A 26,361-nucleotide genomic window follows, 5' to 3' on the forward strand; every position below is an offset into this window, starting at 1 on the left:
AATTATATCTCATAATAGTTATACTATAAAATGGGACCCACAATCAACCTATCAACTCATTAAACTATCTCTCATTATTTATACTATAAAATAGGACCCACAATTATTTCATCCATTTTTTAAACTATTAATATTAATATATTTCATTAAAACATAGTTTTTTAATAAATTCTTCCACGCTATCAGTTGAAATTGTAAGCCATGCACTCACAAGCATTTTATTACCTCCCATGCTCCACGGTTGTCGTTTTTCAACTTGATCTTCATGTTGGTCTTCTTTCAAATCATTATTCTTAATCCCTGGTTGTGTGAAAAAAGGGGAAAACTGAAAGTCAGAAAATGAACCAGTTTCTGTTATATTCTGTTGATCGGAATGAGAATTTTTATCCAAATTTTCATGGTCACTTGAAGGAATCTGAAAGCCACTTGTTTCAATATTGATTTGTTGACTTGTCATACCCATGCTTGGATTGAAGAAACCGGGTCCTGAAAACATAGGATAGCCATATGAAAAATTTGGTTGATTTTGGACATTTGGATAAAAATTGGGACAATTTTGCGAGGTTTTGAGGATAATTTTGAGAATTTTGCATATTTGGTGGGAAAAAAGAATATGAAAAATTTTGAAAATTATTTGAAAAATTCGGAGCTTGGGAAGATGAAGGAGTATTTTTATCCCTAATATAATTGAAAATTTGAAGATGAAAAAATGGAGAAGAATGTTAAGGTTTGTATGTGTATGTGGGTGTATTTATAGAGGTAAAATAAAATTTTAAAAATTTAAAAATTAATTAAAAAATTAATTAAGAGTTACTGTCACATCTCAAAGGTTAAATTTAAAAAATATTAAAAAAATATTAAAAGTTATGATGCAATGGCTCAATTAAAAAAATATTAAAACAAAAATCATGGGGCCGTTGAGCGCTCATAATGGGCATCCCATTCTTTTGAGCGCTCAATAAGTGCTATTTTACATCGATTAAAGATGCTCTTATATTGTTATGCTATATTATCAATCAATAACTCTCAAACGTTACTTTCAATCTCATTAAAAAAATATATAGGTATTTGTCACTGTCACTATTGTTATAATAATTATCATTAAATATTATTAAGAGGAAGCAAGTGTGACTTTGCAACTGTTTTTGCGCTCTCCACATTCTTTTAATTATTATTGTCTAATTATTTAGGCAGTGTAATTATACAATATATTGTTATATATATGATAATCATCCAAACATCTCTTCCAACTCAAACAATCATTTTCTGGAACCTGGCCTTGCTTCTGATCAAAGCTTTCAACATGCCTAGGTTCAAAGGTCTTAAGAGATTTTATTGTTCCTTGATCAACACATTGAAGCTGGAATCATCTCCTTAATCGAAGATCCAACATGTCTAGGTTCTCCCGGGCAAAGTATCTCGGCGTAGTTTATCCAAAGAGAATTGATTTTGTATATATATATATCTTGTGTATTCATTATGGAAAATTTATTCCATAAGAGATAAGAATAGGGAGAAGGTGAGATCAAGAAAGGTATTATTTTTCTTCATTAATTTTTCTTGAATTTTGATTAGAAGTATATATATATATATATATATATATATTGTTTTGGTTTTGTTCACAAGAGATATAAGATTGGAGAGAAGGGCTTAAGAAAGGTACTACTTTCTTTCAATTTTTTTGGATTTTTTATAATTTTTTCCCATTAAATTTTGATTCAACATTTGATTTTGTTTGTTTTATTTTTGTTGACAAGTATTAGATTAGAGAGAAGATGAGCTTAAGTACCAATTTCCTTTTTTATTTTTCATTTAAATATCTTTGCTTGAATTTTAATTCAAGCTTTAAGTTTTTCGGTTTTTGGTTTTTGTTTTAGATGCAAAGGAGAAGAAAATTAAAAGGTATGTGTGAAGAGGGATTCATAATTATTTTTTTTATTAAAAAAAAATTTGTAGTAATTTTTTGTTTAATTTGTTCAAAGAAAAATATAAATTTTTGTTTTTTTTACTTCAATATTTTGTCAAATGTTATAATGTTTCAAATCTCTCCTTTAATGCAAGTTCAGAACTTTCACAACTTGCAATAAAATATTTCTTGCACGTCTTTTTTTTTGGTTACTTAAATAAATTATAAATCGTAATTATATAAAAATTTAAAATTTATATTATTGTTTTTTCAATGAAGCTCATTTGAATTATAAGTTACTTTATTATCATAATAGGTAAATGTATAAATATTAATATAAGTTATCTATAATAGGTACCTACAAAATAGAGTAACATATTGTAGATATTCAATAAATTTATAACCTAACACGTGATCTATGATTTAAATGGATGTAAGTGGAGAAAAGATATTTATTTGTCTCACTTGAAAAAAGTGTTTATGTAAATAACATTTTTTCCATGGTGAGGACAATCATTAGAAAAAATTAATGCTCATAATAGCTGTTTTATACATGTAATAACAATTGCATTTTTCCTCAAACTTTCCATCAACATCTTGATGTTATAATATAGTGTCAGTTATGTTATTTATTATGTTATAATTTAATAAATTTTTTGAAAGAATATTTAAATAACTTTTTAAAACAAATAGTTTAACAATCACATATTCATCAAGCACAAGCAACTACATCTCTTCCACTATATGATTTTTCTATTATTATTATTATTGTTGTTGTTGTTGTTGATAAATGATAATGCAATTAATGCATGTGATAATGGTGTCCCTATTATTCATAATTCCAAATAAAAACAGACCTGGATAAAAACTCAAATACGAGAACAAAAGCAAGAAACTCCAATGGAACATTATCCTCCCCTTGTGCGTTAGCTTTGTCATCGTCGATGGTGTCCGCACATTCAATGTCTCCGATATCTTCTCCTCCAACCCTGACATCTTTCAACAATGTCATTATCACAAAAGATCCCGTGGGCATAGGAGCTATTCTTTGATTTCTTTCCCAAGAAGGTTATCCAGTGGCCTACTTTAGTAAACAAATGTCTTCCAGATTACGCAACGGCTCCGCATACGTTAGAGAAATGTACTCCATCACGGAGTCTATTCAAAAGTAGCGCCAATATCTCCTAGGTAGTCGGTTCACAGTAGTGAGTGATCATCAAAGTCTTCGGACTCTCCATAGCCAAACTATCCAAACACCTGAGCAACAACATTGGCTCACGAAGCTTCTTGGATATGATTTTGAAATTGTTTACAAGCCAGGCAAAGAGAATGGACTCGCAGATGCGTTATCTCGACTACCACCTTCGGCCACTCTTTATGCAATGACGTCCATCTCTAAACCGGTTCTAGCTTTTTGGGAAGCATTGCGCCAATTTTTAAAATTACATCCACCAAGTTTGGCCATGACTTGTGACATCCTTAATTGCCCAGATCCTCATTCTCACTATTCAGTTAAAGATGGTCTCTTGCTTTACAAAGGATGTGTATTCGTGCCTCTTGACTCTGCACTACAGCCATTGCTCATTGCAGAATTCCATAATTCGCCTAGTGGTGGCCATGCTGGAGTTCAACGAACTTTTGCATGTATATCTAGCTCTTTTTATTGGCCTGGCCTACGATGTTCTGTGCAAGACTTCATTGCTTGGTGCACTCCTTGTCAATCTTCTAAAGCATTCAATCGGGCACCTCAAGGTCTTCTACAACCACTTCCTATACCAGGCAAGATTTGGGACGCCATCGCAATGGATTTTATTACACACCTTCCACCATCTAACGGAAAGCGTACTATCATCGTCGTTATTGATCGCTTGAGCAAATACGCACACTTCTTACCGTTGGTTTCCCAGTTTACTTCCCCGCAAGTTGCTGCCGTTTTTATTCGCGATGTTGCTCGTTTACATGAAATTCCCTCCTCCATTGTCTTTGACCATGACCCTATTTTCATGAGCCATTTCTGGAAAGAGTTCTTCAAGCTCCATGGCAACGTTTTTATGACAAGTAGCGCGTATCACCTGCAAATTGATGGCCAGTCCGAGGTTCTCAACCGTTGTTTGGAAGATTATTTGAGATGTTTCGTCTCCGATCAACCGCAGCAATGGCTATCGTATTTACCTTGGGCAGAATGACATTACAACACAACGTAGCATTTCTCTATCCAGATGATTCCCTTTGAGGTGGTTTACGGTCATTCCCCACCAGCTTTGCTTGACTTTGTCGTTGGTTCTTCATCGGTTGCTTCTGTTGATGAACTTCTTAAGGCTCGGAGTCAAATCCTACATACCTTACTCGACAACCTCATCCATGCACAGAATCATGTGCGCACCCTCGCAAACAAGGATCGTTCAGATGTTTGTTTCAATGTCGGCTACTGGGTTTTCCTTCCGCTTCAACCTCATCGTCAAACATCCGTTCGACAACAGCGGCGAACACACAAATTGTCCAGACGATTTTTCAAACCATTTCAAATCATGGAGAAAATTAGCTCGGTTGCGTATCGTTTAGATCTGCCAGCGGATGCTCGTCTCCACAACATATTCCATGTTTCAAAGTTGAAACGATGATTTGGTGACCGACCCAACCAAGTCATTCCACTGTCTGCCACATTCGTGGATCAACATCCTGTTCTGCGACCTATTGCACTTCTGGGTAAACGGACCATTCTCCGCCATGGTCGTCCAGTCCAACAGGTGTTGATACAATGGAAGAACTTACCACTTTCAGATGCAACGTGGGAATTCAGTCAGCATATTGCTTTGGAGTTTCCAGACTTCAACCTTGACGACAAAGTTCCAGTGGCAGCGGGGGATAATGATGCTGGTCAACAATTACCAGATGATGAATGTCAATTGTCTTCACAATATGGTGCCACTATTAACCCACTCAAGCACAACATTCGTACCAATAGGGTGTCTACTAGGGTCACTAAATTTAAGGATTATGTAATGTGAGTTGTGTGTTTTATCATGTGATGTAATTGGGTTAGTGGAGGGTGTAGTCACTACACCGATTTTTATTTTTAGAGGCACATTAGTAGAGGGGTTTTTAAAAACAGGCTCTATAAGTGAAATTAAAAAAAAATTATCCCAGTTTTAGAGCCGGTTTAAGATAACCGCATGAAAAGGTTGGATTTTATTCAGACGTTCCCTGGACTTCTTCGTTTGCTCGAGCGGCGACCTTGAGGAGACTTCGCCCTAATCGTAGCTATTCTTCATTTGCTCGAGAGGAAACCGCAAGGAGAGGAGATTTATATGAGAGCCCTAAGTGCCACAACTCCCCCTCCTCCTCCTCTTCGAAACCCTAAACCTAATCCCCGACCCAGCTTCTTCTCCGGCGATAGTGGTTGGTTCTCCAGCGATGATGAGATTATATTTACATCGATCTCTTCGACCAAACCTCTTCTCTTACCCTTAACTATCGAGACGATGAAGATGATGACGATGATGAGACCGAAACCCTAATTCCTCCTCCTTCACCGGCTTATTGGACGCCATTAATCTCAGGAAGGAGATGGAGAAATTAATGTTCAAGGAAAGCTTTGCGATGGTGAAGAGATCCAATAACTCATGCTCCGATTTTCGGCTATCCATGGCGAAGATGATGGTGTGGAGAAGGAGCTGTACGAGCCCTGCGATCTCGAAGAGCTCTTGCATTGTTTTCTCTCTCTCAACTCTCACCATCACCACCGCTCCATTATCTCCGCCTTCTCCGAGATTTGGGACGCTCTATTTCTGGCCACCACAGCCGGCGAGCAACACCCTCGAGGTTCACTGTTCTTCTCATCATCTTTGATCATATACTCTCATAATTTTGCTAGTTACTGTGAGATCTTACTTTGAGATCAAACCTAGTGTATTTAATCTTTATGCTCTTTTGTTAGCAGATGAATTTGATGGTTCACTTCGCTGTGTTTCACTAGATTTCATTGCAGTATGCTCGTATGCATTGGAGATGGAATTAAAATTAGTTGTTTCTCAGTTTATTTTGCAAGTCCTCCAGAACACAGAATTAGCTGATATGAATAGCTCAAAGGATAGAGTGGTCCATGCCACGACTAAATGTGATGACTAGAAGAGCAGACTAATGGGAGCTACAAAGCAGTTTAAGGATGTCTTAACGGCAAGGACAGAGGTTGTCCATTCTGAAAATTTCTACCTTTCAATATTAGACTTTCTTTTTAATATACTGTCCAACTTCTTGCTTTGCAGAATCTCAAAGCTCATGAAAACAGGAGGCAAATTTTCTCTACAAATGCATCAAGAGAGAACCCACTCATGCATCAACCCAAAACTGTAAGTGAGCCACCTCTTTGGTCAAATGCGGCAACTTCCCTGCCATCCTCAATGTATGTTCACAACTGTAAAATGATCTTTAGTTCATAAACCTGGGCATACATGTATCACAAGGTAATAGTCATATGTTTCTCTGTTCTGTCTTCTTTTTGGTATGGTTATATGCTTTTATGCAAATATGACAAGCTCTGTTTGTTGTTTGATGTGTCATATGATTCAGTTAATCTCTGCTTAAATTTGAATTACCTTTTTCAAAATAATTGCTGAATAATTAGCTTATATTTGAATGGCCCTTTCCTGATTTTCAACTTCTATTTAAGGTACCATGCATTTAAATTTTTAATTTTTAATTTCTCTTGTTTTGTACTTACCTTTTTTTTTTTAATCATGGATTTTATGATGTTTTTGTTAAGATATTGAAACTTTTGTTCACATGTGATCTTGAGTCATGTTCTTCCCTTTCTAAAGATATTGAAACTTTTGTTCTTCAGATAGAATTTTTATTTGCTTCACTATTATCTGCTATCTCATATGAGTTGTAGTTGTTATTGGTAACATGCTATCTATTTCATGTTTAGTTGAAGGAGTATGCCTGTGTTGTATAAATTACTTTTTTTCCTACTATGTGTTGACATGTTTTTGTTTTGTTACTTGTTTTAGATTTGAAAATGGGGCTTTCCTTCACCAAGCTTTTTAGTCGGCTTTTCGCCAAGCAAGAAATGCATATTCTTATAGTTGATCTTGATGTTGCTGGTAAGACCACCATTTTGTACATGCTCAAGCTTGGAGAGATTGTGACTACCATTCCCACCATTGGTATGTGCTATGTACCTTTGAAAGGGTGGATTCTGTAATACCTCTTTTTATAGTGTTGACAATAAACTCTTTGGGCAACTTTGTTTCTTTTTAGTCTAAGTGTATGGTTTTTCCCTTGTAATTTTGTTTTTCGCTTGAGGAAAGAAAACATACCAGATTATTATGTTTGCATGTCTATATACATAGGTACATTATATATATATTTCTTGCGAACTATGATCAACATATTCTTCGTTGTATGCCAGGATTTAATGTAGAAACGGTGGAGTACAAGAATATTAGCTTTACTATGTGGGATGTTGTTGGCCAGGACAAGGTATTCTTATCATTAAAGTTTTCTTCAAATATCTATGCATCAGAGACCTAATGATACGGATAACCACTGATGCTCAACTATCATGATACTAATTTTGTTAGTATGTGGTATTTACCCATTGTGAGTTGCCTCATTTAAGTTAGGTAATTATCCTGGACGAACTTGATTTAGTGCCTTGAAGTCATAATTTGAATTATTCCCTTTGGCCATTTAGTGGAGTTTTAATAATTAAATTTACAGTTTGTAGCATGTACTTTTATTGTAGTAAACACCATGGTTACTATAAAATTAATTTTAGCGAGTATTTGATAGCTACGGCTTTTTGGTTACTACTTCGATAGATCTGGCCCTCGAGGAGGCATTACTTCCAGAATACTCAAGGCCTTATATTTGTGGTTGATAGTAATGAACGTGACCGTGTGGTTGAGGCAAGGGATGAGCTTCACTGAATGCTCAATGAGGTAAATCATCACATTTTTTTTTCCGATTAGACTGGGTGATAATATTGCACCTGTTTCAGAATACCGAGTATATAATTCTATATGGTTGTGGACCTGGAAACTTGTATTGATTATCTGCATTTTCAACCTATCCATAGATCTTCACATGTGATCTTGAGTCCTGTTCTTCTCAATTTCTATTGTTTCATCATCAAGTGCTCTGAACCACTTGATCCTCCTATGCTGCCTTTGTTATTTGGCTTCAAAAAAGAAAGCTGGACTTTCAACTATATAGACAAACCCATCAATGCAAACAATATAATATTAATAAGTATGAACTAATAATAACAATTTGTTAATTAAATTGGTCCTCCTATGCTACGTTTGTTATTTAGCGTCGCAATTTTTCTAATGCAGTATATCCAATTTTTTTTTTATATATAAAAGATTGTATTTATATATATATATATTTGCAGATTTTGGAGAATTCATGGTTAAAGATCGAAAGGGTTGAAGATGAAAAGGATACACCAAGTTTTTTACTTTGTGTAATTATCCCAAAAATATTTTGTAATGAAAGTACATAAATAGTGTAAAACTCTTTGTATTTTGTTGTTAATCAAAATACATTGCATTTTAGCTCATAGCTTGTAAATTGAATTTAGGATATTTTTGAATATATTTAAATATTTATGTTTTTGATTTACAGGTTAAACAAATTTATTTATTATTAGTAGAAAAATAAATTAAAATTAATGAACAAATTTAGAGGTGGTTATAACCACCTCTAAAAGTATGAACATGTAAGAATTATTAGCTATAGAGGTGGTTATAACCACCTCTAAAAGTATGAACATTTCTAATAGTGAAACTTAGTAACTATAGAGGTGGTTATAACCGCCTCTAGCACTTATAATTTTTAGAGGTGGTTATAACCACCTCTAAAACTATTGAGGAGTAATGAAACTTAGTAGTTATAGAGGCGGTTATAACCACCTCTAAAACTATTGAGGACAATGAAAACTATGTAGCTATAAAGGCGGTTATAACCACCTCTAAAACTACTGAGAGCAATGAAAACTTAGTAGCTATAGAGGCGGTTATAACCGCCTCTACTCTTGTTATTAAAAACCACTTTCATAGATGAAACTTACCCCAACGGTTGGTATAAACCGACTCTAAAGTGTAGAGCCGGCTTAATACGAGGCGGTTTAGAGGCGGGTTAAAAAACCAACACTATACCTATAGATGCGGTTATAACCGCTTCTATAGGTCTTGAAAACCGCCTCAAAAGCACTTTTTTTGTGAAGTGAGTAATGGTGTTAGTGGTGGATGTGGGGTAGGTGTTACGTGGGTTTGTGGTAGTTGTTATCCTCATGTTCTATATATGTTGGTTAATGGAATGGAGAATGCAACGAGTATTCTGCCATTCTCTTTCTTCCTCTTCCTCTGTCTTCCTCCTTCTTTCCTTCTCCTCTCACTTAAGTTCTGATTTCCTTCTCCCTTACTGAAAATACGCATCAGTATATCTAATATGTTAGTTGATGCCCATGCTTATGCTCTTGTTCTTTGGTTGCTGCAGGGTTTGGAATTGGCTGTGGTTTTGGAGTCGGATAGGGATTTGGAGGTTTGTTTTGTTTCAGTTTTTATCTATCCTTGGTATGCTCAATCCATGCGATTGATGAATTATATATATAGTTGAAGAGTTCTTTGTATGCTAAGTGTGAATGTTGTTTTTTTTGTCACTTCACAAATCAATGATTACTAGTAAACAAGCACACTTGTAGTGTTGAGTATCATGTTCAATGGGGCATATCTTTTGATTTTGGAAAATGTTTAGGTTTGAATTTGAGTGTTTCTGGAAGCATTGTTGCTCTCAAATATCTGTACATGAGGTATAATTTTAAAGGTCTCAATTTCTAAGATGATAGGTGGATAGAAGGAGATATTTTGTTAAAGCCAAAGAGATTAATTGGGAACAATGTTACATTCAAAAACTAATATATAAAACCCAGAGTTTGCACCACCTTAACCCTTGGTTGTCTTGCTTGTTTGCCTCTTGCCCTGCTTAGCAACATTTACAAGCCTTTAGAAAAGAAATAGTTATTCCTTCTTTAGATTTCATGTTCTTCAATTTTTTCAACATTCATGTGTTATAAAAAATGAGTGATGCCTCATTGTTTTGAATACTTATGCATTTCTAGGTTTTCAGAGAATTTGTGGTTTCCAGTGCATGGCAAAGGTGGTTATAGTTCCAGACACTTGGACCTTGGTTGAAATCATATGCTTTCATTTAAATTATTATTTCAAGTGCAAATGAAAAGGAAGGAAAGTATTTGCAACAAGGCCAATATGAGGCTGATCATTAACTAGCTAATAACTTCTTTTTTGTTTCTATGGGGAGTAGCATTTTATTAGGACAGGAGTTTTGTGTTCTGTTTTCAATTTAGGAGTAGTTTTTTTTGTTGGTTTTGTATATGTAGTTTGGCAAGAGTATTTAAAAGGTCTTTATTGGTAAGTTTTACTTGTTGGCTCGATTACCAATGCCTTGGGTTGGATTTCAACTCTTGCTATTGTCATCTAGGTCAAGACTTTACCTGGCATTGTTTTCCAGGGAGGCAATGTAACTATAATTAGGAAATCTGTTCTATGACATCATATCAGTTGCATAAATTTTAGAGGGCGTTTGGTTGGATGTAGTTGAAAGTGTAGTGGATTTATATTTACAAATCCTTGTATTTGAAAATTCAGGAGAGTCAAATCCAGTGTTTGGTTGGATGTATTTGTAATGCTGAATCACAAAATTTTGTATTTGGTTGAAAAAATTCGCTTTCTCTCTCTAAAAAAATTTCTCTATGGATCATATCTTTTGAGTCTTGATTAGCTTCATTCCTAATTTATCATATTATCTCACTGGTGCTGGTTTCATATACATAAATTAGTTTGCTATAAATGATTGCATTATTTTAGTTTACTTTTATAAATAACTACGTGCTTCTTACTTTGGTGTGGTTGACCAATCTGGTTTCATTTCTTGGTTGGATTTAAGAGTGATAGAAAGCAAAATATGGTTGGCAGATGTTTAGCTGACTGAAACGAAAACAAACCTAAAACGTTTCTGTTTTTGCCCTTTATTCATCCCTTTCATGTTAGAATTACAAATACATGGACAAGCAAACTTAAGTGAATTTCTGTTTATATGACATTGACTGCATTTGACTAAAAAATGAAAATTAGCTTCCATTTGGTCCTCATCTAATCTTTAACTTTATATGCAATACAATGTTAATATTGTTAATCTCTTCAAGTCACTTAACCTTTAATTTTCTCCAGGGATGCCTTTGCATGCATTTGGTCTTGGCATAGGTGTGTATTTGATTTATCAATATTTTGGGAAAGAGGAGCGGGGCGAACCCACTAAAGACCCAGGGACGTGCACAAGCCTCGGTGGAATAAATGGGAATGGGGCCGCGCTCACGTGGGCGCTGGAACCACCCATACACAACCACTATTTACAACTCCCAGAAATGTGCCCTCAGCCGAGAATCGAACTCTCACCACTCGGTGAGAGCTCTATCGGTGACCCGTGTACCAATAGACCCAAAGGTCGTTGGTGGTTTATCAATATTTTCATCACCATTTCTTTTAACTAATCAGCCTTAATTAGTAAATCCTTCTCTTCATTGTATTATGAAGGGGGAGGCTGTGGTGTAGGCCTTGGTCTTGGCTGGGGTTTTGGGAGCACCTTCGGTTGTCAATACAGAAATTCTAAGGTTAGGTTTCATGGCATTGAATTTGATAGCAAAGTCATCATTGAAAAGCCCAATCAAGATGTTCATACTTCCAAGTAATACTTTCATTTCAAAACATGACAAAATGAAGAACTTTATGAACTGTTAGCTTTGTCTAAATCTTTACAAAAACAATCTTTCTTAAAGTTTGGCATTGATTCAAGTATTCTGTAGAGAATTTCATTGCAATTTGCTCACCTTATTGGTCAAACTTAATCATCCTTCCTGTGACGTTGTGTTTGTTTTTGTTCTCCAAGTTTATTCCAAATTTCGTCATGATGTTGCAATAATTTCCTCATCTACCGTTCTATGCTGAACATCTAATTTCTTCAGCTGTTAATCTGTTATTCAACTTTCCCAAATACTTTACATTATCATTGCATCACATCAGTTCTTATTCAAAAAGAAAAAAAAAAAAATTGAAAATGCACACATCTTTTTGACTATTGATCTTATTATCATCCGTCCATCACTCTTGTTTGGATGGTTGGGTTTGTGTAGTCTAGCATTAATGTTGATTCAGAAAAATTCTTGCTGTTACTTCATGTTATATGTCATAATTTCATCTAAGCTCTACCCAAAAGTTTGTCACCCTCTGAATATGAACCCATTTGTTCTACAGAAACATCCAACTAAAGTAAGTAGAAATATAGAGAAAGGGAATTTTTGTTTTCCCACTATCCATATTTTTATTTTTATATTTTTTTCATCTGTTTTGATCTTTTTAAGGATTTAGATTGATGATCTTCAAGTATCAAGAGAGAAAAAGTGTCCTTAAAAAATGGATTATACATTGTAGGCAATAACCAGTGGTTACTGATAATCTATAGTCAGCCATGTTGTAGGTTTTATGGTATATGGAAGAAATTTGAAAAACAACCACAGTTTAAATACAAAAGCTTATATTGTTCAACGTGAGGGTATGAGAACCTTGTATTTAACCATTATAAATGCACTCTGGTGCTTGGGTTGTCAATTATTTGCCTTTGTTGGAAAATAACATTTCTAACCGTATTTTGTGGTTATAAGTTTTGAAACTAGGTTGCAAAAATGTTTATAATTTGGTTATTCATTTTGATTCAAATAATTCTTTTTTCTTTAATTAGTATCGAGTATTTTTTTTTAAAATAAAATAGATAAATCATATTTATAAATTAAAAAAAAACTACAAAGACAACTGAGAAAAAGGATGAATAAAGAAAAGGACAATATATGAAGGACTAAGGATTTTTTTTTTTGACAAGAGGAACAGACGGTCGAAAGCTCTGCTAAACCGTCAGGGGCGTGCACAAGCCTCGGTGGAGCAAGTGAGGGCGGGGTCCACACACACATGTGCGCTGGGACCACCTGCACACAACCACCGCTCACATCTTCTAAAAATGTGTCCATAACCGAGAATCAAACTCTCACTACTCGGTGAAGAACTCTATTAGCGACCCATATATCAATAGATCATTTGGTCGTTGGCGACTAAAGGCCTATTTGATACACAAATAAAGAGGTGTATATATTTTCCTAATTGATTCACAAAAGGCATCAACCTCAGCACATAGATTTTAGAAAATTAGAAGTCATAAACCATGGACGGCTGACTATTCCAAGAAACCCCGCAGCAGAAAATGATGAAAGTGCATACCAAAATGGTCAGTCTTTGGAGATAAGTGATAGAAAGAAACTAATGATCAAAGGTGAGCATCAACCTTTTGCAAGGACAAATATGAAGACAAGTTCTTACTTAAAGACTCCTCTAGTCCCCCACTTTTAAGTCCCACTTGAATGCTGAATATCCTTGACATACACCCACCATAATAAAACTACAATCCACTAGTACAACTGATACAACAGTCGCATCTTCTTTTCTAGTATCTGCTAACCAGCAGAATTTAAACGTACATAATGGAAGACTTATACATGAACCATAGTGCACAATCAACATTAAAATTTAATGTGGGAAGGACAAAGACAAAAAAGGAGACTGTAAAGAGGTCTAACATCCAAAGCCCAACATAAAGGTTAACTTAACTACTCCAAGATGAAATAGTTGAGCAAGGAATAAGCTAGACTTGAGTTCAGTATTATGACATCAAAAAGCACAAGAAATAGAGCTAAATCAAGACAGAAGGAAGTGCCAGCAAGCAGCATCATTAATTCTATTCAACATGAAAATTTATTATTTTACTAGTCCAAATTCATGCATTATATGTCAAGAACACAAGAGCAACAAACAGTAGACATGAGATCAAACTTGAAAGCACTGAAGAAACACAATTCTAAGGGACAATCTTATAAGCCCTCAACTTATCAATCCAAGAATGGAAGGAAGTTACAGTGTTGCGAAAGCCAAGGAATCCATGCTCCTTGCTCTTGTTCATGCTATCCAAGTGTTCAATCTCCACTCCAAGCACAGCATCCACAAACCACCACTGACCAACATCATTAAGCTTTGTTGGTGCAAGCTCATACTTTACCACAATCTCATCCCACACCCCTTCCTTCCCCTTCATCACCTCCTCCAACTTGACCTGGTTCTCCTCACCTTCATACCCAACAAAATCCACTCCAAATTGCTCTGCAAGTATCCGCCAAAGCTGTTTCCATTTAAACACATCACCATTGCTACAATTAAAAGCTTCATTTTTAGCAAAAGGATCAACTGAAGCCCATATCTGGTGTTCAGCAATAAGATCAGCATCAGAGATATCACTGAATCCCTCCCAAGTCATCCTGCTCCCAGGCCACCTCAACAAGCTTCCTTCATGCTTGCAAATGGCAGCATAAACACAGAGAGTCCCAACAATATTCATAAGACTGTAAGGTGAAAACCCGAAGATCGTCGTCGGGCGGTGAACAGACCAAGACACCGCCCCATCTCTCTTAGACAATTCGTCGAACAGGATGTCTTCAAGATCGTAATAGAAGTTGGGGCAGTTCAGGCGAGGCATTTCTTCAGTGAAGGGTGGCTCAGGAAACTCGACCTTTAAGAGGGCCTCAAAAGAGCCAACGTAGTGCTTCCGCCCTGTTTGCAGGCAGACATGATGAAGATTGGGAGAGTTAGGGAGCACGGCGGCGAGCACGTTGCGGAGCATGGCGGAGTTCACCTTCCGATTCTCAGCCTCGGTGGGACGCGCGCTCCAGGAGACGTAGAAGACGTGGGTGATGTCGGTTAGAGACGAGAGCTTCGCGAGAGCGTCGTCGGGGTTGGAGATGTCGCACTGAATGTGCTCGAAGGCGGGGACTGGGGTTGGAGACCAGGAACAGAGAGGGCGGCGGGAGACGCCGTACACTTTCCAGGGACCGCCGGGGGTGTCGGATAGTGGGAGGATCTCGGCGAGGCTATTGCCGACGATGCCAGTGACGCCGACGACGAGGCCGACGCTTTGATATTTTCCGGCGGCGTCGCCGGATTCCTCGTCGATCTTTTTCTGCGGATCAAGTCAAGCCGAGAGCATGAAGATGTAAAATGGAAAGGAGAAGGGAAGGGAAGTGATTGAGAAGATCAGAGAAGTACCTTGGCAGCACCGATGGCACCGGACCACCACCAGCTCATGGCGGCGACGGTGGTAGATGATCGGAGACGGAGACGGAGACGGAGACGAAGGAGGAGAGATCGGGGAGCTTCGAGGGAATGCCTCGGTCATCGCGAATAGCATGCTTATATAATAATCACTTTTCAGAGCTTTTAATTAATTAATTAATTTATTTATTTATTCAAAGTGACAGCTTATTTGGTGTTGATGTGCGGTTTTAATTATAATTTTATATTTTATAATAATTATATGTTTTTCAGACAGACTGTAAAGATGGCAAGGGCGGCAAATACAAGATAATTGGCAATATTTGGTATCATAAAAGAGTTTTATACGTGCATGGGTGTTTTATATTGGTATTGCTATTCTAGTGATTTGAACTTTTATTTTATTTTATTTTTATTTTTTCCGTTATGGTTTGTAAAAAAGTTATAAATATAAATTAATAAATAGATGAACTCATTTAAACTTGAAATTATTCATAATCTCTCTCGAACAGTAGTATTCCTTTTTTTTTTTTTCCCACTAGTCAAAGACTAGAAATTCAAATTATACCCTACAAAATATTGGTGACATTTAGGTGATAAGTTAAGTCATCTATTTACATATCTAATTAAATATGACAACAACAACATTGATTAATGGCTGATTATTAGTCAAGTTTCTCTCAAGTTTAATCCTCATTTTTTTTTAAAAAGATTGAATATAGTTTAAATCATAAGTTCAAGTAGGTACTTCATTCTCCTTCTTCTCAAAACTCAAACTATCTATGACTTATCCACAATCTTTACAAAAAAAATTTAATTAAATAAAATAAATTCAAGTCTAATTATATTTTTTATATTGTGTTTATAAAAATCTAACAATGATATAATATCCATCGACCATTGAGTTTTGCATGAAATATATTTTTTATATAAATCATAAATTATATTTAGACAAAAAAAAAATATAATTTTTAAATTTTTTTATATAAATATGAATAAAATAGATTTTTTTAATAAATTATGGTTTATTAATTTCTTCAAAATAAATAAATAAATAAATAAGATACAACTTTTTACTATTATTGTGAGTTGAATCTCGTTACCACAATACCACCATTAGCTCAGTAGACTTCAAATCGAGATTTTTTTTTTTTAATATTTCATACTAACGTCTTTAGCAATGAGCATTGTGATTTTTTTTTTTAGTATAAATCATAAATGTAAATAGATTTTTAAATAACTATTTAGGCTAGCACTAATGGCTTTTAGGTTAATTGATACTAGGTCCTTTGCGTAGGGTCTTTCGTTTTGGGAAAGACCCGAGATCGAATCTCATGTCCACGCAAGATGAGTACACGTGAGTCAGCATTGAGCTCTCTGCATGTCAACGACTTATCCTTAAATGGGGGACGCTTGTCGTCACCATATCTCGAGGCAATTCAACAGTGGATGTAGCACCCGCACATGCGCTAGCAACCAAATTTCCCGGGAACGGGAGGGCTGGGAAGCCAAGTCATCTCTCTCTCTCTCTCTCTCTCTCTCTCTCTCAAATCCCTAAACCCCCAAATTTCTCGTGTTCTTCTCTCAATCAAAACCCTAGATTCTTCAGAGAAATCCTTTTCTCAATCCTTCCGCCATATCTAGAAAGGATGGTGCTCACGAACTTCACTGGAAATGGTGTCGGATTTGGTATTCCTTCTTCTCTCTCCATTGATTGCGTATGTCCAATGTGTTAGTTGATAGCCATGCTTATGCTCTTGTTCTTTTGTTGCTGCAGGGTTTGGCATTGGCTGTGGTTTTGGAGTCGGATGGGGGTTTGGAGGTTTGTTTTGTTTCAGTTTTGATCCATCATTTGTATGCTCAATCCATGCGATTGGTGAATTATATATATAGTTGAAGAGTTCTTTGTGTGCTAAGCGTGATTTTTTTTTTTTCATAATGTGAAATTATGGATTAAATTTGTAGTAACGAAAACATAGTAGACATATCACTTCACAAATCAATGTTTACTAGTAAACAAGCAGAGTGTTGCATTCTATGAGGGCATATCTTTTGATCTTGAGAAATGTTAGGTTAGAATTTGATTGTTTCTGGAAGGATTATTGCTCTCTAATATCTGTATATGAGGTATTATTTTAGAGGTTTCAATTTCTGAAGTTAATCAAAGGGAAGGTGGAGACAATTTGTGCAAGTCAAAGAGATTACTTGGGAACATGTTACATTTAAAGAATACTCTATAAAACCCAGAGTTTGAACCTCCTTAACCCTTGGTTTTCTTGCTTGTTTGTCTCTTGCCCTGCTTAGCAACATTTACAAAACTTTACAAAAGAAATAGTTATTCCTTGTTCGGAGTTTGTATTCTTCAAAATTCTCAACATTCATTTGTTATAGAAAGTGAGTGTTCACCTCAATTTTTTTTGAACACTTAGACCTTGACTGAAATCATATGCTTTTATTTAAATTATTATTTCAAGTGCAAATGAGAAGGAAGGAAAGGATTTGCAACTTGGCCAATATGAGGCTGGCCATTAACTAGCTAATAACTCCTTTTTGTTTCGATCGTGGAGTAGTGTTTTATTAGGACAAGAGCTTTGTGTTCTGTTTTCAATTTAGTCTTTTGTTGGTTTTATTAGGACAAGAGTATTTAATATTGGTTTCACCATTGGAGGTGGACCGTAAGGCATCTATGGGTATGGTAAGTTTCACTTGTTGGCTTGATGACCGATATCTTGGTTTGGATTTCAACCCTTGCTATTATCGTCTAGACCAAGAGTTTACCTGCCATTGTTTTTCAAGGGGGGCAATGTAACTATAATTTGGAAATCTTTTTTAAGACATCAGATGGGGTGGTTTATGTATTCTGATCCCTTTTTTTTCTCTCTCGCTCACGCGTGTGTGTCTAGAATAGACCTATCTAATTTCGGGTTGCACCTCACCCTACGCAATGCACAATTTTAAAGTATTTGTTATGGTTACAAACCTCTATACAACTTTCTTCTCTTTTTATTTTTATTATTTTTTTATTTGTTAACTTCTCTATGGATCATATCTATTGAATCTTGATTAGTTGCATTCCAAATTTAGCATATAATCTAACTTGTGCTAGTTTCATATACATAAATTAGTTTGCTAGAAACTATTGCATTATTTTGGTTTACTTTATAAATAGCTATGTGCTCTTCTTACTTTGGTGTGGTTGGCCAATTTGGTTTCCTTTCTTGCTTGGATCGAAAAGTGATAGAACGCAAAATATAGTTGGGCTGATGTTTAGCTGACTGAAAGGAAAACAAACCTAAAACGTTTCTGTTTTTGCCCTCTACTCACCCCTTTCATGTTAGAAACAAATACATGGACAAGCAAACTTCTGTTGGCAAAGTGAATTACACATTGATTACATTTGACTGTAAAATGCATTTTTGCTTCCTTTGGTCCTCGTCTAATCTCTAACTTTATATGCAATACAATGTTAAGATTGTTAGCCTTTTTAAGTTACTTAACCTTTTATTTTCTCCAGGGATGCCTTTGCATGCATTTGGTCTTGGCATAGGTGTGTATTCTATTTATCAATATTTTCATTACCATTTCTTTTAACTCATTAGTCTCAGTAAACCCTTATCTTCATTGTATTATGAAGGGGGCGGTTGTGGTGTAGGCCTTGGTCTTGGCTGGGGCTTCGGCAGCTCCTTCGGTTGTCAATACAGAAATTCCAAGGTTAGGTTTCGTGGCATTGAATTTGATAGCAAAGTCATCAATGAAAAGCCCGATCAAGATGTTCATACTTCCAAGTAATACTTTCTTCTCAAAACATGACAAAATGATGAACTTTATGAACTGTTAGCTTTGTCTAAATCTTTTCAAAAACAATTTTTTTTTTAACGTTTGGCATTCATGCAAGTATTATATAGAGAATTTCATTGCAATTTGCTCACCTTATTGGTCAAACTTAATCATCCTTCCTGTGACGTTGTGTTTGTTTTTGTGCTCCAAGTTTATTCCAAAGTTCATCATATGTCGCTATAATTTCATCACTTACCATTCTTATTGAAAAAAAAACAAAGCACACGTCATTTTGAATATTGATCTTGTTATCATTTATCACTCTTGTTTTGTTGGTTGGGTTTGGGAAATATAGCAATGTTGAATCAGAAAAATTATTGCTGTTACTTCATGTTATATTTCATGATTTGGCGTAAGTTGTAGGTTTTATGGTATATGGAAGAAATTTGAAAAAACAATCAGAGTCTGAACACAAAAATTTATATGGTTCAATGTAAGGTTATGCAAACCCTGTATTTTAACCATTGCAATGCGCCCATGGTGTATGTGTTTTGTAAGAGTACAAAAAATAATTAATTAATTATAATTTTTGTTAATAAATGTAGATAAGTGATAAAATCAAGCCCTTTATTTTTTAATTAGGAGAAATATGAAATATAACTGTTTCATGACTCTTTTGTTGAGAGTGAGTTATGGCGCCGTAATTAATTGTCAAATTCTTGAAAGTAAATAAAAAAAAAAGCACCTGATTGACTGAAGGGATCGTGCGAGTCAGTGTAATGCATAGTACAAAGCACTTTAGTTATTTTTATAGTAATGAATATTGGAAAAGAAAATGATTTGCGTTTAAATGGTTTAATACATATTTCTCTTTTTCAGGATTGAAACCGAGAGATAAATATATAAATAAATTAATTTATTTATATATTGAATCTGACCTCTTTTAAGATTTGAACCGATTGTGCAAAGGGATCTCACATGACTAACATTATTCACTAGTGACTAAAATTAAGTAATATTTTAATATTTTATTTCCTCTTCGCATTGTACCACTAATATATTTATATATATATATTGATAAATGTGGCAAACGCTATAAGTGCACAAAAATTTGAGGGTGTGCACACAACTAAAAATTGAATATCCGTACAGAGATTGGATTGTAAATATATCTTCACATTAAGAATTTTATGATATTTTGTGCATAGTGGATTTTTCATCACTTGCACAGTAAATTTTTATTTATCATACTTTATGTGGAATTTGGATATCTGACTTTTGTGTGAAAAAATGACAAAGTAGAAAAGTCGAGATCTTATTTCTTTATTTATTTCTGAAAAATCTTCCAAAAAATTTAAATTTGTCCATCATTAGCAAAAATACCATGTATATATAAAATTGATTTTAAAAGACGGAAATGCACTACATGTTACATTTTGTTGGCCTGTTTGAAGTTTTTTTTTTTTTTGGTATAAAAAACACCGGGAAGAGGAGTAATATGACCAATTGCGGTGGAGAAGACTAGAAAAAGACAAAGGATGGTAACATAGTTAATAGTCCACCAAAGATAAATAGGAACAGACTACAATAAAATTGTCAATAAAGAGCTAGCAAATAACAAAATAGATAAAACAATAAATAAAACAATAAAAACCGGATAAAACACAAAACAAGATGGAGCCTGCAGCTATTCAATGGCTAGTTGAATCTGAGGGGCCGCTCTGTTGATTGTTAGATCCTTTATAGATCCTTTAAGAACGGCTATTAGTGGGACCACAAATTAAGTCAAGACTATTTTTTGATCATCGGAAGGGATTCCTTAACTTTGATTTTTTTGAGAATTTAAATTAAAGCTGTATTTATCTAAACAATGAGCAGGTAGTAATTAAATATTACATATAGATGAAAGATATGAAGATGTTATGGAAGAGAAAAGACGGTTGTTCTAGTCGATCCATATGGACCAATGTATCACTTGGATGACATATAATGTTAGAGACCTTAAGAGTACTATCATAGGAGGACAAGATCTCTCTAACTGTAGTTGTAATAATAGGGACATTAAAAGTATTTCTTATTTTTCTAATATAAAGATGTATTATATTTAATAACAAAATATGTATGCATCACCTTCCCTATTGCTTTCTTATCTCTTATTTTTCTTATATAAAGAAGCAATATTTAATAACCGTTGGCAGCCGTGCGATGTAGCCTGGATTTTCTTGGATCTAGTGGGAAAATGATTGGGATGGCCGAGGAGGCACATGATATGTCCACGGGCTAGACTCTCTTTGATGTTGTAGGCTCTGAGGAGGCCTGTTGTTTCTCTGTTTTGTATTTTGGTATCCGACTTTGTGTATCACTCTGCATGACACTCTTTCAGATCTTGTCGTTTTATCTTAATCTATTGTGGTTTATCCACTTAAAAACTTCTTCATTCGGTTATCATCTTCTTTCCATCTATTTATCATTCAATAATTATTAATTCTCTGATAGTTGATCCTCTAATAATTAGTATATACATGAAGACTTTTGTAATATACCTTAATATATATATATATATATATATATATATATATATTAAACGGTAAGACTTTTGGGTACCTTGTGTTATACCTTTTGCATTCAACACATGTAATTTAAAAAATATATAGAAAAATATTATAGGAAAATATTATTGGTAGAAAGCATAACAAAAACATAGATAATAAGATAATAAAACTTCTCTATGCATTTATCATCCTCCCTCTCATCAATTTATAATCTCATAGCCAATTTTATAATTATTATTGTCCTTCAATTATTTATAATCTCATAATCACTTTTATAGTAGAAAGATGATAAATCTTTTCCTTCATTTATTTATAATCTCATAACCAATTTTATAATAGAAGGATGATAAATCTTTTCTCTTCCACGTGAGAGATTTAGCAATCAACTTTTTTTTCACACAAGCTAGTTAAAGTGACAACAGTTAAAGTAACTAATTTGTCCATTTTTTATCAATATATATATATATATATAATATTTATTAATTTTTAATAATTAATAATCAATTAAAGTGTAAATTTTTAAGTGTTGTTAAGCTATTATAACTCCTAATCTCCCTATCTATTCATCTTTTTTTATCATGTTTGTAACTTTTGTCAATAATAATGTTAATATTATTATTATTTTTATAATTAATTGTGGATCCTCTCATTCCTTTCAACCACGTTCCATTTCCTAACTAATTAAGAAACACATCTTAATTTCCATTCTCTTTCTTCTATAAGTCCTATACCTCTCAAACACTCAAACTTGAATGCAAAATTTATCCATGGACTTTCTCCATTACAATACCATTCTCTTCTTTGTCTTCCTCCCCCTCTCAATCTATCTCTTTCAGAGGTACTACTCCATTAAAAAAACCCTTCAAGAACCTCCCTCCAAGTCCTCCATCACTCCCTTTCATTGGCCACCTTCACCTCCTCAGACCCCCTCGCCATCTCTCCATCCACTCCCTTTCCAAACTCTACGGCCCGGTTGTCACCCTCCGTCTCGGCTCTCGTAACGCCATCATTCTTTTCTCTCCAGCCGCCGTCGAAGAGGCCCTTATAAAAATGACACTGTCTTCTCCAACCGCCCCATGATCAAGGCCGGAGACATCCTTGGTCACAAGAACACCGCCATTTTCTTCTCACCTCACGGCCCTCACTGGAGCAATCTCCGCCGTCTCACCTCCTCAGAACTCCTCTCCACCCGCCGGCTCAACCTCCTCTCAGGAATCCGGTTCAATGAGTTCCTCTCCCTAATCCACCGCATGGTGCAAGCCTCTTCATCCGGCGAGATTGAGCTCAGAGCAAGGCTCTTTGAAATGGCCCACAATTCAATGTCCAAAATGGTGTTTGGGAAGAGGTATTATGGTGAAAACTTGGACGTTGAAGTGGATGTTGCCAACCAGTTTAAGGATATCATGCATGAGGTAATTGATCTCGTGTTCTCTTTCAATCCAAGAGATTTTTTCCCGGCGTTAGGGTGGTTGGATTTGCTTGGTGTTGAGAGGAGGATGAAGAGGCTGCTTCCAAGGTTAGACGGATTCATCACTGAGATCATCGAGGAGCAGAGGAGAAGGAGGAGTGAAGAGGCTAACGCCGGCAGAGAAGCGGAGGAGAGAAATCTACTTGATGTCATGCTATCCATGCAGGAAACTGATCACGAGATGTACACAGATGAGCACATCAACGGTCATATCCTGGTCAGTATATATTCTTACTCAAAATGCCAACTTAATTATCAACAAATCCAGAAAAAAGGATATATATATATATAAGAAAAGGAGCAAGAAGATAGGGAAGAATAATTTTCAAAATAAAATCATTTACATGAGGCATAAAAAACTATATGTAAATATGTATATTTTAAATAATACATATTGAACCAATGGGTATATGACAAAAATGAAAAATTTATGAACAAAAAGAAGGGCCATTCATCACCCTAGCTAGTGTATATATATATTATACAAATCATGAATAGAATTCAAACCAAATATTCAAATAAACTTTTTCCTATAAAATTAAATAAGCCTTTAAAAAAATGTTTTTTTTAAACTAAAAAATGTTTTTGTTTGTAATTTTGACAACATGTATGCCCATTCTATTGATTTTTTTTTAACAGATTCATCTCCTCAAAATAGCTCTTCTTTTAGCCAAATAATCCCTTTTTAAATCCTTTATTAGTTTCTATTTTGTTATATGTTGCATCTTTTTCTTATATATAATTTCCTCATTTATCTCCCGTAAGCACAGTTTGCATTGTTTCAAATATTTCTCATTCCTCACATAAAATTGTAACTTTCAAGTTATTATTATCATAATTATTTGATAAATATCAACAAACCACAAACTTACATGTTTTCTAATATTTCTCATATTTTTCTGCATCAAGATATATATTGCTTTTAACAAACGCATCAAAATTATCACATGCACAAACGTTCTATCTGTCTCTATCTGTACCATCTAATTGTCCCTCACCTACAAACCTCTCTCTTCTCACACGCAAATGCTTCTTCTACACAACTTTATCAAGCTCGTAGCTTATATTAAACACATATCGTCTCACTGGTGTTGAAAATAATATATTTGCTTGAAATATTTAACTTAATTTATGAATTACGTGTATTAGTGAACTAAAACGTATACTTTGACTTTCATAGCGTTTATTATTAATCTAATTAGCCTTACACCTTAGATTTTCTGAGATCCTAATTATGGCTCATGCATGTATAAAGTACGTACGTGCCATTACATGCAGGTTATCTACAAATTAAGAGAGTTTACAAAGGATGAAAATTGTTGAAAAAGGGTGTTCAGAACTTTGACTTGAAAGTTCCTTGGGTCTCGTTCTTGTTTGGCTTGACCATTTGGGTCAAGGTATGTCTAGTCAAGTCTTTGATAGATGGGTTACTCCAAATGAGCTTACTTAATGCTTCTTTACTTTCGGTTTGTACGAGGTTTACATCCTTGTGTATTGTCCTTTTAGTATTGGTCAGAGCAATATCTGTTGTGATGTGGAGAGCTGCTGGCTTGAGGTGTTCGACGAAATGTCTCTAGATTATCCGATAATGTAAAACAATCATTCAAAGAGTCAAAGTATAAAGTGGGAGACAGAGGAAAATCTCAGCCAATTCAAGAAGTCCATTAGCATTTGAATATATATATATAACAACAGACAGGTAGACACTTAACTCAGCGACTATTGGGCGAGACACCAAAACGTTCTCCTATTGGTCTGTCCGTAATCTTGACTCACCCAACCATTGGACCAACCCAAACACCCAGAGATTCAAACATTAAAATACTAATATATCAAAAGGTTTCCAACTACTTTAAACTACCCACAGGGCTCAGTATCCATGCCCTGCAATCTCTGAACACAATGGTTCTCCATCCTCTCTGGTACAGCACCATGCTAGTTTGCTTCTCCACAAGCACCAGCCTTTCCCCCACACCACACGCCTCACTTGCTCACCATGCCCACTGTCTGGGTCTTGTCTTCAATCACCATCTCAACACCCCCTCTTGATTGAAACTCGTGGACTCCTATCATACTCCTCATCATGGCATGCTTCTCTGGCGGAAGAGGTTTTGTGAACAAATCTGCAAGTTGGTCATAGGTAGAGCAGTGTTGGACGGCGATTACTCCATCACTCACCAGGCCCCTGATGAAATGGTAACGAACGTCGATGTGCTTGGTCCTTCCGTGGTGTGCCGGATTCTTTGCCACAGCTATAGCTGATTGGTTGTCACACCAGAGGCATATTGGTTTGTTGAAAACATGCCCGCATTCCTCAAGCAGTCTCCTGAACCATACAATTTGACACGCAGCTGCGGTGGCCGCTATGTACTCTGTTTCCGTGGTCGACAATGCCACCACATCTTGCTTTCTAGAACTCCAGGATATGGTGCTTTGCCCCAACCGAATTACCACCCCGGTTGTGCTCTTCCGATCGGGCACGGATCCTCCCCAGTCACTATCTGAAAAGGCTTCAAGCATTCCACCACTATCTCGAGAGAACCATAGACCAAGATCTTTGGTGCCAGCGAGATACCTCACTACACGCTTGGCTGCAGTGAAGTGTGAATTACAGGGTGAATGCATGAACCTTGCTAGATAGCTAATAGCAAAACAAGTGTCTGGTCGTGAGTGTGTGAGATACAGCAGCTTCCCAACAAGGCTTCTATACATCATTGGATCAGTGAGCTCGGCATCAGTGCTTCTGAGTGTCTTCTCATTCACTCCCATGGGTGTCGTCATGGGTTTGCAGTTCACCATGTTGAGTTGGTGCAGAATCACATCAATGTAGTTTTTTTGTCTGATAAATATCCCACTTGATACTTGTTTAATCTCAAGCCCGAGAAAGAAACTCAGCTCACCCAGGTCTGACATGTCAAAGGTCTTCATCATGTCTGCCTTAAACTGGTTCACAAGAGCACAGGACGAACTAGTGTAGATGATATCGTCCACATAGAGACTCAACAACAGACTGTCTCCATTCTTCAATACCTTCCTATACAAAGTATGCTCGAATTCACTTCGAATGAAGCCATGATCACGAAAGTGTTGATCAATTCTTCCGTACCAAGCACGGGGGGCTTGCTTCAACCCATACAAAGCTTTCTTCAATCTGTAAACTTGATTTTCCTTCCCTTCAATCTCATAGCCCTCCGGTTGCTGTACATATACCTCCTCTTGTATGTCCCCGTTCAAGAAAGCCGACTTCACATCAAAGTGATGAACCGTCCAGCTTGCATGAGCTGCGAGCGCGAGCACTAGCCTTACTGTTTCCAACCTAGCTACTGGAGAGAACACCTCCTCATAATCCACACCTTGCCTCTGTGAGTATCCCTTGGCGACCAGTCTGGCTTTCAGTTTGGCAACCTCCCCTTGTGCATTCATTTTAGGCTT

General features: G+C 35.7%; 4 protein-coding genes across 6 annotated transcripts; 3 read left to right on the forward strand and 1 right to left on the reverse strand.

The window, feature by feature from the left end:
* Nucleotides 1-6,923: 6,923 nt before the first annotated feature.
* On the forward strand, nucleotides 6,924-10,504 carry LOC120283853 (ADP-ribosylation factor-like). Its single transcript, XM_039290621.1, has 5 exons — nucleotides 6,924-7,071; nucleotides 7,317-7,387; nucleotides 7,729-7,848; nucleotides 9,410-9,454; nucleotides 10,032-10,504. The coding sequence occupies exons 1-3, from the start codon at nucleotides 6,924-6,926 to the stop codon at nucleotides 7,834-7,836; spliced, it is 327 nt and encodes a 108-aa protein (XP_039146555.1). The 3' UTR covers nucleotides 7,837-7,848; nucleotides 9,410-9,454; nucleotides 10,032-10,504.
* Nucleotides 10,505-13,873: 3,369 nt separating this feature from the next.
* On the reverse strand, nucleotides 13,874-15,242 carry LOC120283852 (3-oxo-Delta(4,5)-steroid 5-beta-reductase-like). Its single transcript, XM_039290619.1, has 2 exons — nucleotides 15,127-15,242; nucleotides 13,874-15,040 (listed from the first exon to the last, which is right to left on the reverse strand). The coding sequence occupies exons 1-2, from the start codon at nucleotides 15,163-15,165 to the stop codon at nucleotides 13,889-13,891; spliced, it is 1,191 nt and encodes a 396-aa protein (XP_039146553.1). The 5' UTR covers nucleotides 15,166-15,242; the 3' UTR covers nucleotides 13,874-13,888.
* A 1,358-nt stretch (nucleotides 15,243-16,600) lies between these two features.
* LOC120250477 (protein TRIGALACTOSYLDIACYLGLYCEROL 5, chloroplastic-like) lies at nucleotides 16,601-21,267 on the forward strand. 3 transcript variants are annotated; one of them, XM_039259299.1, is made up of 5 exons: nucleotides 16,601-16,821; nucleotides 16,910-16,954; nucleotides 18,647-18,679; nucleotides 18,767-18,917; nucleotides 21,121-21,267. In XM_039259299.1, the coding sequence occupies exons 1-5, from the start codon at nucleotides 16,782-16,784 to the stop codon at nucleotides 21,191-21,193; spliced, it is 342 nt and encodes a 113-aa protein (XP_039115233.1). In that variant the 5' UTR covers nucleotides 16,601-16,781; the 3' UTR covers nucleotides 21,194-21,267. The 3 variants fall into 3 exon arrangements, with proteins under 3 accessions (XP_039115233.1, XP_039115235.1, XP_039115234.1); XM_039259301.1 differs by lacking the exon at nucleotides 21,121-21,267 and adding an exon at nucleotides 21,082-21,109 and having other exon boundaries at nucleotides 16,603-16,821; XM_039259300.1 differs by having other exon boundaries at nucleotides 16,604-16,821; nucleotides 21,108-21,246.
* Nucleotides 21,268-22,537: 1,270 nt separating this feature from the next.
* Nucleotides 22,538-24,523, forward strand: LOC120250614 (cytochrome P450 81E8-like). Its single transcript, XM_039259437.1, has 3 exons — nucleotides 22,538-23,146; nucleotides 24,258-24,326; nucleotides 24,446-24,523. The coding sequence occupies exons 1-3, from the start codon at nucleotides 22,538-22,540 to the stop codon at nucleotides 24,521-24,523; spliced, it is 756 nt and encodes a 251-aa protein (XP_039115371.1).
* Nucleotides 24,524-26,361: the final 1,838 nt, after the last annotated feature.

The sequence above is a fragment of the Dioscorea cayenensis genome, chromosome 19 (assembly GCF_009730915.1).
Source record: "Dioscorea cayenensis subsp. rotundata cultivar TDr96_F1 chromosome 19, TDr96_F1_v2_PseudoChromosome.rev07_lg8_w22 25.fasta, whole genome shotgun sequence".
Lineage (NCBI taxonomy): Eukaryota > Viridiplantae > Streptophyta > Magnoliopsida > Dioscoreales > Dioscoreaceae > Dioscorea > Dioscorea cayenensis.